At 46.2% G+C, this 12500-nt stretch overlaps 1 protein-coding gene across 1 annotated transcript in view; it reads left to right on the forward strand.

Annotated features, from left to right (window-relative positions):
- The window catches only part of lzts2a (leucine zipper, putative tumor suppressor 2a), a 57718-nt gene that overhangs the window by 33272 nt on the left and 11946 nt on the right, over window positions 1-12500 (forward strand). The window contains exon 2 of the mRNA XM_063191289.1: window positions 8076-9017. Coding sequence (XP_063047359.1) covers window positions 8106-9017 — 912 coding nt within the window. The 5' untranslated portion in view covers window positions 8076-8105. The remainder of the gene's footprint in view (window positions 1-8075; window positions 9018-12500) is intronic.

Raw genomic sequence — 12500 nt, forward strand, 5'->3', positions numbered from 1 at the left:
GTTCAAAGACAAAAAACAATAGGTTACAAGAGGCTACAAATAATGTATAAAAGTTTCTATATAATAATGATGATGCTTGGAAGCACTATCACTTCATATCATGTGGTTGTTTTCTGGGCTGATGGGTATCAAAACGTTAAAAGGGCGTATCACGATTCTGCCTCTTTGTATCGCGATACAGTATCGTGACTCTGTGTATCTCAATTTCTCGGTTCGATACAATATTGTTACAGCCCTAGTGTTAACGCATTGATGCTGATGAGCTGCATTACGCAACATTCAGGCTCATGTGATTTGAGACAAGTTTAGTAAAAAATCTCTGTTTGAGATAAATGAACACATTCGTATGAAAGATCTTAGCGTTTACATGCAACTTAGTGCATATTTTTATGTGCTTGAGAAGCTGAGATATTTAGGTTTTTATAGGCTGAGGGCGGCTTTTCTTAAAAAGGGCTCAGGCATTCGGCACCCTTTTTTGCAGGTGCCTTAGGTGTCAATGGGTTAATATAGCCAGTGTTAAGTGTTAACGGCCGGACCCTCAGCACAGAGCCTAAAGGTGGATTCATACTTGTCGTGACTGGCGCTACCCTCCTTCATACTTTACTCGCGACCTCACTCGCGCCGTCACGTGACCCAAAATGACGTCACACGCCGTGGCGCGAGCTGCCGTGTCGCGACGTCGTGCACCCCACATTTTTTGTAACTTGTCGTGCGCCACCAGCGACCACGCAGGTAGGCAGAAAAAGCAGGAGTTGCGAAGAGAGGCTACAACTACTGTAGGCTACTACAGAATGGATCCTGTATCATTTTGAGGATAATAAAATGTCCTAGAGAGTTATTTTATCTTCTCTCTTAAATGTTGTTCAGTGAAACAATTGTTTACTTTGTTCAGAAGCACGTTGTGTTCGGCGATCTATTTATAAATTCTGCAGCCAGAACAATGCTCTCACATGGTCTTGGAATGATCTGGCAATGTAGGCTACAACAAAAAAGATATGTTTCAATGTGGTAAGTCACAAGTCAGACGTTCAGTAGCCCTACAGCAGCAGTGTTTGGCTTTCTATTTTATACATCCGTAGAACTCACGCTGCGAGTTGCGAAAAATACTGCCGTTTCTCTCATGAACAGCAGAGGGCACTTCCGACAATGCGAGCGAAAGCGCTTTTGAAGTATGAATAGTCTGTCGCAAGTGATGACGTCATTAATGGTTCTCGCGCCACACGCGCCAAAGTGCGCACGTGAAGTATGCAGAGCCCTTAAGACACATTGACTCTCTAAGTGGGGAATTAACACTGTATTTTTACTTTTGTCACTTTCAATGTTCACAGGAGTAGAAGTCCAGAGGCCCTACAACGTAACTCTTTTGATGACATTAGAATCAAACAGAATATCAGCAGATACGATACGTTTATCTATGCATTATTGCATTGTTAATCTATCACACCCACTCACACCCAAGAACAGCCCTATATAGAAACCTGCCAAGTTATTTTATGCAGTGCAAACAAATACGCCATTAGCATCACCCTTCCACTATGAAAACGTAATGCCTAGAGCTAGGTATATGGCTGCCAAGATTTGTACTGTACAGCCAGCGCACATGTCACCTGCATTTTGTGACAGTGCATCAGTAAGTCATTTGAATTACATTCAGTGTGAATTTTTTTGGGTGGGGGGATTTTATTATATTTTAGATAGGACAGTATAGGAGAGACAGGAAGCGAGGTGTGAGAGAGACAGGGGGAAATGACCCGGGCCGGGAATCGAACCCGGGTCGCCCGTGTAGCAGGCTAGTGCCGGGAATCGAACCCGGGTCGCTCGTGTAGCAGGCTAGTGTCCAGCCACGGCCGGTCCCGGTGTGAGGTTTTGTTAAAATATATTTGTATGCCTTTTTTGACAGGATAGTATGAGATGCTGACAGGAAATGAGTGGGTGAGAGAGATGGGGGAGGATTGGGAAATGACCCCGTCCGGACTCGAACTGGGGTCCCTGTGGGCATGCAAGCCCAAATGTGGCTTAGCGCGCTGCGCCACAGCGCCCCCCCGGTGTGTGTTTTTGACACTGAAAAGCATGTATGCAGGCCTGTAAACGAGGAGGACTGCATGCAAAGACTGCATTGCAGCATTAAGTACATGGGGCACACACACACACTGCATTGCAGTTTCTGCATGCATGGGATCGGACTGCAACCATGTGCAAGCGTACTTTTCACTGCAATGCAGTTTATGCCACTGTGATGTGTCTGGCTGGCAAAAGTAAAGTGTGGAGTTTCTTCCAGATCCTTGTAAGTCGCTTTGGCTAAAGGCGTCTGCTAAATGCTAATGTGATGTAATGTAATGTGATTTAAACTAGTAAAGTTTAATACAATTTGATCCTGGACATTCCATTTTTAAATGACTTATATTATTATCTTTCTTCTGTATATAGGTATAGGTATGTGTGCTTGCGTGTCTTCTTGAAATTGGACTCTGGAATAAAGTTGTTGATGATGATGATATTGAGGACGATGGTGATGGTGGTGATGGTGATGATGATGGTGATGGTGTTGATGATGATGATGATGATGATGGTGATGGTAATGATGGTGATGGTGATGATGAGGACGATGGTGATGATGATGATGATGATGATGATGATGATGATGATGATGATGATGATGGTGATGATGATGATGAGGACGATGGTGACGGTGATGATGATGATGATGATGATGATGAGGAGGAGGACGATGATGATGATGATGATGATGATGATGATGATAGAATAGAGCAAGAATGATGCATCAGCTGATATTTTCACTTTGTGAAACCTTAGTTGCCATGGAGAAATAGAGTAGATCTGAGACACTACTGTCGGTGGCAGAGCACTCAGTAACATGACAATGAAAAGCGAAAATAAGGATCTGCAAACCTTCTTTCAGTTTTCTTGCTTTACTTCAGTAATGTTTCAAGTCCCTCAGTGCAGACTTACTTACAGTTAGAGAGCTACACAGAGAGTTACAGAGAGTAGAGAGGGAGTTTCCAAGGGCTGCTACTCTAGTGTCCTTTGGGCTGTAGGTGTCCTTTCCAAGGGGACTGCCACTCAAGTGTCCTTTGGGTTGTAGGTGTCCTTTCCTTAGACTTTGGAGTTCACAGTGTCCCTACTGTTGTGGCTGTTATGGGACACTTTTATTTCCACCTCACGTCTTAACAGCATTAGAGGAAGAAAACAGGATCCTTTTTATAGGACAGTGTGAGAAGAGAAGAGACAGGAAACGAGTGGTAGACAGAGAGAGATGGGGGGGGAAAAAAACCTCAGTCCGGAATTGAACCGGTAACAGTAAAGTGCCTTTGCCTTTTAAGCAATGGCTGAGGCCAATAACAGGATTCTTTCACACAAAGTGTGTGAGGTTGTAGTAGTCTTAACCAGCTGTCTTAACCAGCCGGTTTTACCAGCTGTCTTAACCAGCTAGTTTTACCAGCTGTGTTTACCAGCCAGTTTTACCAGCTGTGTTTACCAGCTGTTTTTCTTCCTTTACCATAGATTAGTGTTTCTCAACGGGGGCGCTACAGCCCCCCAGGTGGCGTTGCGGAGCCCTAGGAGGCCGTTGAGAAGGATGCAAACTGAGAGGGGACGGTGCTTAGTTATCGTTGGGGGGCATTAGTCTATTTTATTATTTTTTTCAATACAAAGGGTGGCATTGGCAGGCTTATGATGAGGTCAAGGGGGCGTTTGTTCTAAAAATGTTGAGAACCACTGCCATAGGTGGTGTGTTTATGGGGTCGATAACCGGATTCTGTCACACAGAGAGTGTCTGAGGTAGTGTCTTAACCAGACAGTTTCACCAGCTGGGATTTTTTTTTAGTTTACCGGATTACCGGATTCTTCAGATTGTGTGAGGTTGTCTGTGGTAGTCTTAACCAGCCAGATTTACCAGCTGTGTTTACCAGCTGTATTTGTTTTTTAACAGCTGTTTTGTTCCTTTACCCTAGATGGTGGGTTTATAAGGCCGATAACCGGATTCTGTCACACAAAGAGTGTCTAAGGTAGTCTTAACCAGACAGTTTCACCAGCTGGTTTTAACTGTTTTTTAAACAGCTGTTTTTATTTCTTTTTTTACCAGCTGTTTTTTAGCAGGTTTTTTTACCAGCTGTTTTCATTTTTTACCAGCTGTTTTGTTCCATGACCATAGATGGTGGGTTTATGGGGGTGCGAGCGAGGCACTGGACAAAAGCAATAACCATAAGTGGGTCTGGCCTTATAACCATAAGTGGGTCTGGCCTTATAACCATAAGTGGGTCTGGCCTTTTGACTTCCTTTAGAGCCAGCAGGACCTACACTACACGTCACCTTGCTCTTCTGCCAATTCGTCTCTGCTGAAGGTTAAATGTGCCCTTACGTAATAGTCTGCTCTCTAAGTGTGTGTGTGTGTGTGTGTGTGTGTGTGTGTGTGTGTGTGTGTGTGTGTGTGTGTGTGTGTGTGTGTGTGTGTGTGTGTGTGTGTGTGTGTGTGTGTGTGTGTGTGTGTGTGTGTCTGTGTGTGTGTGTGTGTGTGTGTGTGTGTGTGTGTGTGTGTGTGTGTGTGTGTGTGTGTGTGTGCGCATGCGCATGTGTGTGTGTATCTGTGTGTGTCTGTGTCTGTGTCTGTGTCTGTTTCTGTGTGTGTGTGCGCGCGTGTGTGTGCGTGCGTGCATGCGTGCATGCGTGCATGTGTGTGTAAATGCGTGTGTGAATGGTGAAAGTATAGTATGTGGCAGCATGTCAGAATAGTCTGGACACTAACACACATGTTGTTTCTGGCGGAAATGGACAATGGTCAAAGAGAGAGGGACAGCGACACATTCAGATTCAAACACACACACACACACATGCACACATGCACACATGCACACACACACCCACCCCCACACACAAACACACACATAGATAGATCGATAGAGAGAGAGAGAGAGAGAGAGAGAGAGAGAGAGAGAGAGAGAGAGAGAGAGAGAGAGAGAGAGAGAGAGAGAGAGAGAGAGAGAGAGAGAGAGAGAGAGAGAGCGAAAGAGAGAGAGAGAGAAGATAGAGATTGTATTGTAATTGTACAATCGTCAGATGAGATCATTAATTAGAGTCCATCCACAAGTGGTGGGTGTGAGTGATGTGCTTTACACAATGAATGGATGCAGAAAATGTTTGCAAACTTTGCACACTGTCCCCCAACAGAATAACAATAACAAAACAAAAATCTCCCTCGGCTCATGACATCTAAGCAAGACTGATGCTATTACAGAGAGCCAAGAGATTCCTGTGTCTGCTGCACTTGTTGTTCTGTATATCTCCTGTGCACTTTGTATTTGCTTGTGATGTTGGCTTGATTATGTCCTCTTCTGAAAGTCGCTTTGGTTATAAAGCGTCTGCCAAATGCAATGTAATGTAATGTAATGCTGCGATGGCATTTTGTTGAGAGGGATGACCAGGGCTGGACTGGCCATCTGGCATAGCGGGCATTTCCCGGTGGGCCCCGCACCCTCGTGGGCCCCTATTTTCAGAAATGTTAAAAAGGTTTTTTTTTACATTTCTGAAAATAGGGGCCCATGAGGATGCAGGGCCGACCAGTGAGTCAGTTCTGCGTCGCTAATTATGAGGGGCCCCTTTAAGCCAAAAGTGCCCGGGCCCTATGTCTTCCCCAGTCCAGCCCTAGGGATGGCTGGGGTATGAGTGGGCAGCGTTCTCACCACTAACACAATGAGGCAACTGCAGCTTTGCCATGTGCTGCGTCTGGGTTGGGTGCTGACATTTCCCAAGCGGAAAGTAAAGACTTGTTTTGTCAGTTGTCTTTTTCTCTCTCTCTGTCTGTCTCAGTCCGTCTCTGTCTCTCTATCTCTCTCTCAACATCTCTCTCTCTCTGACTGTCTTTGTCTTTGTTCTCTCTCTCTCCACCTCTGTCTCTGTCTCTGCCTTCTCTTTCTCCACCTCTGTCTCTGTCTCAACCATCTTTTCTCTCTCTCTCTCTCTCTCTCTCTCTCTCTCTCTCTCTCTCTCTCTCTCTCTCTCTCTCTCTCTCTCTCTCTCTCTCTCTCTCTCTCTCTCTCTCTCTCTCTCTCTCCCTGTCATTGACCTTTCCATCTCAGCCCCTTTTTGATCTTGCTACTCCTCTGCTCCTGTCAAAAGCTTGATGTCAGCATTTTGTGGGTTTCCTCCATTCCAAATTGGTGTTCATGTAAATGAATAAACCCATGATGTGGTGGCACCACAATACATTTGTTGTTGTGGTTTTAGATACTTAAAAGTTGAGTGAAGTGCGGTGGGGTGCTTTTGAGACACAGCTGATGTTTGCTGTGTAAAATGAGAGGACTGTGAAATGAGAGGGGAAGTTTTAGAGAGAGACAGAGAGAGAGAGAGAGAGAGAGAGAGAGTAGGAGAGAGAAAGAGTAGGACGTCAAAATAGACTGACTGCATGCGGATACCCCTGGAAATTATTTTCTTTTTTTGTTTTGTTTTGTTTATTTTGAACTTCAGAGGTGCTTTGATCTTGTGGCAAGAGTTGGAAGATTGACTCCAGAGCTCTGTGTGATGAAAAGGGTTGTCTTACTGGATAGTCCTCCTCTGCTCTTTTCTCATCTCTTCCCTGTTCTTATCCTCCTCTTCTTTTGTGTTCTGCATATATACACGTATATCTTCCTCCCTCTCTCTCTCTCTCTCTCTGTCTCACTCTCTCTCTCGCTCCCCCCCCTCTCTCACACTTTCTTTCTCTCTCTTTCTTTCTCTCTCTCTCTCTCTCTCTCTCTCTCTCTCTCTCTCTCTCTGTCTCTCTCTCTCGGTCTTCTCCCCTCTCTCCCTCCTTGCCTCCATCCTCACTTTTTCTCTTTTTTTCACTCTGTGCTTTCTAGGTGTGATACAGTAGATACATTTTACCTGGCAGCGTGAGACTCTGTTCCTCCCTCTCCTGCTGCCAAGTCAGACAGCTGTGTGAAGCAAATCTTGTGCGTGTGTGTGTGTGTGTGTGTGTGTGTGTCTGTGTCTGTGTCTGTGTCTGTGTTGGTCACTGAACTTGGCACAGAAGCCTTCCTGCCTGTTGATTCCTGTCACCAGCAAAACATATGTGCCTAGAACAGCTAGTGCTGAACTATGTTTTTTTTTTAAATAACGTGGGTGCGTGCGTGTATATGTGTGTGTGCGGCATGCGTGTGTATTGTTTGCTCTGTGCCTTGTGTTGATATGCGTCATGACATGGCACAGTTGTGGAGTCTTGTGACAGGGCTGCAATGAGCCCGTTGCTTCTAGTGGCATATGGAAAGCACCTGAGAGGGTGTTTTATTGCGGAGTCTGCTGTTTCGTATTTAACTTGTCCAGTATTGAGTTTTGCTGACTCCTTTGTGTTCCTGTAAAAAAAAAAAATCTTTTTGTATCTGTGTGACATACAGTATCTATGAAGTAAATGTTCTCAAGATCCTATTTTGGTAAAGTGTTATAAAGTGAAGTCTGTAAGTAAAGTCGGGCAGCTGTGGCCTATGGTTAAGGATATAAGATTTATATTAGAGGGTTGCAGGTTCAAATTGCACCCTTCCTCTCCCTACCACATGCCATTGCTGATGTGTCCTTGAGCAAGGCTCAACTGTAACCAATGCCCGGTAAGCAAATGTAAATCACAAGGTGTTGGGTGAAGTAATGAAGTCCCACGGTGCTGTTGTCATAAATAAACAAAAGTAGGAGTATGAAATGTTTTCACACATAAGAGTACGTAGGTCCTTTTTCAAATTTGAATGACCAAGCTTTCGGTCAACAAACCATTCTCAGGGCACCTGGTCTGTCGATCAAAATCTGGGCCGTAACATTTTTCAAAAGGATGTACAGAAAGTGTGAAGACATTTTACCTCATCTTTCACTAAATAAATAAAAAAAATGTTGGGCACCTTTTGTCTGTGAGTGTGGTGTATCAACGATCCCATTTTGTGGTGAAATGATGAGGAATAGTCTGTTGATAGAAAGCTACTGTAGCTGCCGAAAGCAACGCTAGCTACAGAGTGCTGCGATGTAACAAAAAAACCCAATATTTTTCTGAAATGATTAATAATACTTTACATTTTCTCTCCCCTTTTTTGTGCCTTCTGCAGAGCGTGTGGCTTCGGCCTGCAGTCGTCGCCATGGCGCTGGTCCAAGCCCTGCCGGTGCCCTCTGATCACCCCAAGTCCAGCCTGGAGGTGGGCCAGTGTGGCCGCACGGAAGCCTCCTCCTCCCACTCCCCCTCCTCCTCCTCCTCCTCGTCCTCCATCACCTCCGCGGTGCCTCCTGCAGCCCCTCCGCCCCCACCACCGCCTCCTCCAGCCTCCTCCTCCTCCTCCACAGCGGGCAACATGGGCTCCGTCGGGAGCCTCATCTCCAGCCGAGGGCCCTCCTCATCCTCTGGATCCTACTCCTCATCCTCCTCCTCAGCGGACCGCCACCACCACTCCCACGGCCACCACAAGGCCGCCTCCGACTTCGGGGCCAAGTGCCGCAAGGCGGCGGCCGGAGCTAGCTGCTTCCGGGTACAGGACGGTACTTTGCGCAGCGCCAGCTCCCAGGAGCAGTTGCTACTAAGCAACCACCAGCATCACCAATATCAGTACCAGCAGCTGCAGCACCAGAAACAGCAGCAGCAGCAGCAGCAGCATCAGAAACAGCACCATCAACAGCAACATCAGCAGCAGCAGCAGCACCATCAGCAGCAGCAGCATCAGCAGCAGCATCAGCACCAGTCCCTAGCCCTGCAGGTCAACGGCATGAAGACCTCAGGTCACATCATCAACGTGGCCAACGTGGTCTCCACCAACTCCACCAACACCGCTGCCGCCACCGTCACCAACGGCAACGGCAATGGTAACGGTAACGGTAACTATGGTTACGTGCACGACGAGCTGCTGGTGGGCGACTGGAACGACAACCTGGTGGTGAGCACCGTCAGCGCCGTCAGCCCCTGCAGCGACAGCGAGGAGACGCGGGACTCGCGAGGTCTCAACGGCAACATCGGCGGACCCCCTCCCAAACTCATCCCCGTGTCCGGCCAGCTAGAGAAGGTAAGATAGTCTGTCTCAACGGGGGCGGTACAGACCCCAAGGGGGCGTTTGTTCAAAAAAGGGGATGGGCAGGGTTTCCCAAACTGTGGTGCGTGGCCTGCTACACGGGGGTGCACAAGCTGAATTGGGCAATGGCAGATATGTGTGTTTTTATACAGTATTAATGAATATTTTTCATTTTTCATTGTATGATTAATTGTATGCTGGAAGAAACATCAGGTGTATTGGAAATGAGGATACCCCAAATGTTTCTGCATAATTTGCAATGATTTGTGCAGTGAAGCCATGCTTAAGTGGCCATCAGCACACCAAAACATTCACTTAGGGGGTGCGCGAAACACATTGAAATGTACAAGGGGGTGCGCAAAGAAATAAGTTTGGGAACCAATGGACTAAGGTAAGAGATGCACAGCTAAATAGTAGTATGGGGGCAGCCATGACCTTATGGTTAAGGAGATGGACTTTTTAGTTCAGAGGGTTGCCAGTTTGAATCCCACCTTCCCACTCTGCACTCCTACCGCACGCCTACTGTTCCAAGGCAAGGCAAGGCAAGGCAAGTTTATTTATATAGCGCATTTCATACACAGGTGCAACTCAATGTGCTTCACAAAGTTAACAAATGTAAATGAAAGGAAAACAGGAGTCTTAATTAATTAGAGTCAAAAAAACATTTAAAACATTAAGATAAAACATAAGGTAAAAATAATAATAAAATAAAACATAAATAAACATAAAACCTTGAAAAACAATTCTTATTTTACTAATTTACTTCTCTTATTTTACCGTCTTTTCATTCAATAATTTAAGAAAGCATCTGAGAACAGCTTTGTCTTGAGTCTAGATTTAAAGCTATCAATAGTGGGTGCATTTTTTACGTCATCTGGAAGCTGGTTCCAAAGCTTTGAAGCATAGAAGCTAAAGGCTGCCTCTCCACATTTTGTTTTGACTTTTGGAATCACCAGCAAATTCTTCTCCGTTGACCTTAGTGACCTGGCCGGTGCATACAGCTGAAACATATCCAGTAGATATGTGGGTCCCATTCCATTTAATGATTTAAATACAAGTAGCATTGCCTTAAAATCAATTCTGTAGTTGGGGCTGTAGCCAATACCCTATAAGTAACTGTAAGTCGCTTCGTATAAAAGCGTGTAATGTAATGAATGGGCAAGATTTCAATCCTGCCCTATATCTCTCTCCCAACTAATTTCCTGTCCAAAATCTTCACTGTCCTACCTCAATAAAGGCACACCAGACTTTGAAACAAAAAAAGAAAAAGAAAGACAGGGGAAATGAATCACCTGAAATCACCCTGTGAGACATTTCTTAGAATGCCTGAGCAAGAAAGAAAGTGAACAAAAGGATTTCAGGGAAGGTGCCAAGACTGAAACTTGGAACGGTAGGCTATATTTAAGACCCGCTAGTAGATTTTCGCAATAACTTTGAAACAATTGGTAACTTCCAGCATATAATCAGTTTGTTCTCTCTAGCCCTGAGAGAAAGAGATTGAAAAAGGAGAGAAAGAGATTGAGAGAGGTGGGTGGATGAGGAAGAGGAGGAAGAGGAAGATGAGGAGGTGAAAAGCAGGGTACCCATACACAACACAACACAACACAGCACAGCACAGCACAGCACAGCACAACACAGCACAGCACAGCACAGCACAGCACAAGACAACACAACACACCTTTGACAAATCTGTGCAGGTTTCCCTGCCTTTGAGCCACATATACAGTACTATTAGGGCCGCTGACAGCTTTGGCTGGGTCTGAGGACAAAGTCACCTGAAAGAACCCCAAACCCAATACACACAATGTAATGGGGATCCACTTCTGCCCCCCCCTGGGCCCGGGGCAAGTGACCCCTTTGCCCCCCCTACACACCACTGCCTGTCGACTTCCCTGTGTAGTATATACATGCTGAGTGGAGGCAGAGAGGGGTGGCAGGAGAGGTGAACGGATGTGCTGTCACTCGTCAAGGGCAGCTCCCGCCCTTGAGATTTAATCAGGCGGGGGCGGCAGGCGGGGCGGGGGGGCTGTGTTAAAAAACTGATCCCAGATAAAGTAGTAGATGGTGGTGGTGGTGAATCCATCTACCTGCAGTAGGCAGCAGCAGCAACAGTAGGCAGTAGCAGCATTCCCCTCTTAAGGGCGGGTTATGCTCTCTTTAGAGCCTCAACGCTGTTGATCAACGCAGTTAGTTTTGATTTTTAGCTCCATTCTAGGTCTGCGCTACCCGTTTCCATCGCAACGGTAGGGACAGCGAGATGATTGTTCAAAGTGCCTTCAATACAAGGAGTAAACTAGAGGTGTCTGTTGTTTCTAGCTACACAGACTCGACGACAATGAAAATGAAACATTACATCTTTATGTCACGTGCATTTTTGATCGCACTGGCAGCCACCGCGGTAGTTTGGAACAAAGAAGTTCAACTGTCCAAATATAACTTCAGTGTCGTAACTTGCAAGCGCACGTGTTGTCTTTGGTTTGTGTAAATAAATGAAACGACAAAGCGCGGGCAACTTATTTAATAAAGAGCTTACAGTCCGTAGCCCAACGAAGGTTATAACAAGGAAGTAGCTTGTTCTCGAGCCGGACAGGGCAGGCTGGTCGAGAGAACCAATCACAGCGGCTGCTGCTTCTTTTACTGCGTCGCTTAACTGCGGGCAGTCACATTTTCAAGGGAGCACACCCAGTCACTGCGAGGGGGGATAACTGCGTGACTGACTGCATCACGCCGCAGTGATGTTGGTTTTGGAGCATAAATCACCCTTTACCCAACCCTGCCATGCCATCCAGGGCCGGATTAAGATGGCCTGGGGCCCCTAGACTACTGGTTGCTGTGGGCCCCCTAGGAAGGCAAATATTGTGACAAATTTACAAAGACAGTATCATAGTTACGAGCTAGGAGGTAAGGATAACATGTCTACCAACTGTACTGAACACATCATATACATTTTCAATATTGCATCTTCTCACAATTCTGCCATTTTTAACTTTAAGCCAATCAGGGTGGCCTTGGCAGGTGGGGGCCACTAGGCTGCAGCCATATCTAGCCTGTGCGTTAATCTGGCCCTGATGCCATCATATTGCAATTTACTTAATACTAGAGCCAAGGAAGGTCGACAGGTGTCGGGGGACAAAGAGGTCAGTGGCCAGGGATAAAGGGCCCAGAATTGGGTTCTCATTACATTGTATGCATGGGGTGATGTAAATGGGGGGTGGGCCTTGCAGAATGACCGTGATGCAGCACATTGGCATGCATCAAGTGTCAAAGTGAACTGCGCTGTGGAGTGCAGTGCAGATGGCTGGAAGTGCACAAAGCACTGTGTCTATCTCGTCTTGTGTTATGACAGTACAGGCCAACTGTGTAGAAACGCACTCCTCCTCCTCTTCTCCTCCTCCTCCTCCTCCTCCTCCTCTTCTCCTCCTCCTCCAGTTGACTCGATGCCCTTCATGCAGACATGTTGTGGTGGCATTCAATAAT

This window comes from Engraulis encrasicolus, chromosome 24, assembly GCF_034702125.1.
Source record: "Engraulis encrasicolus isolate BLACKSEA-1 chromosome 24, IST_EnEncr_1.0, whole genome shotgun sequence".
NCBI classification, from domain to species: Eukaryota; Metazoa; Chordata; class Actinopteri; order Clupeiformes; family Engraulidae; genus Engraulis; species Engraulis encrasicolus.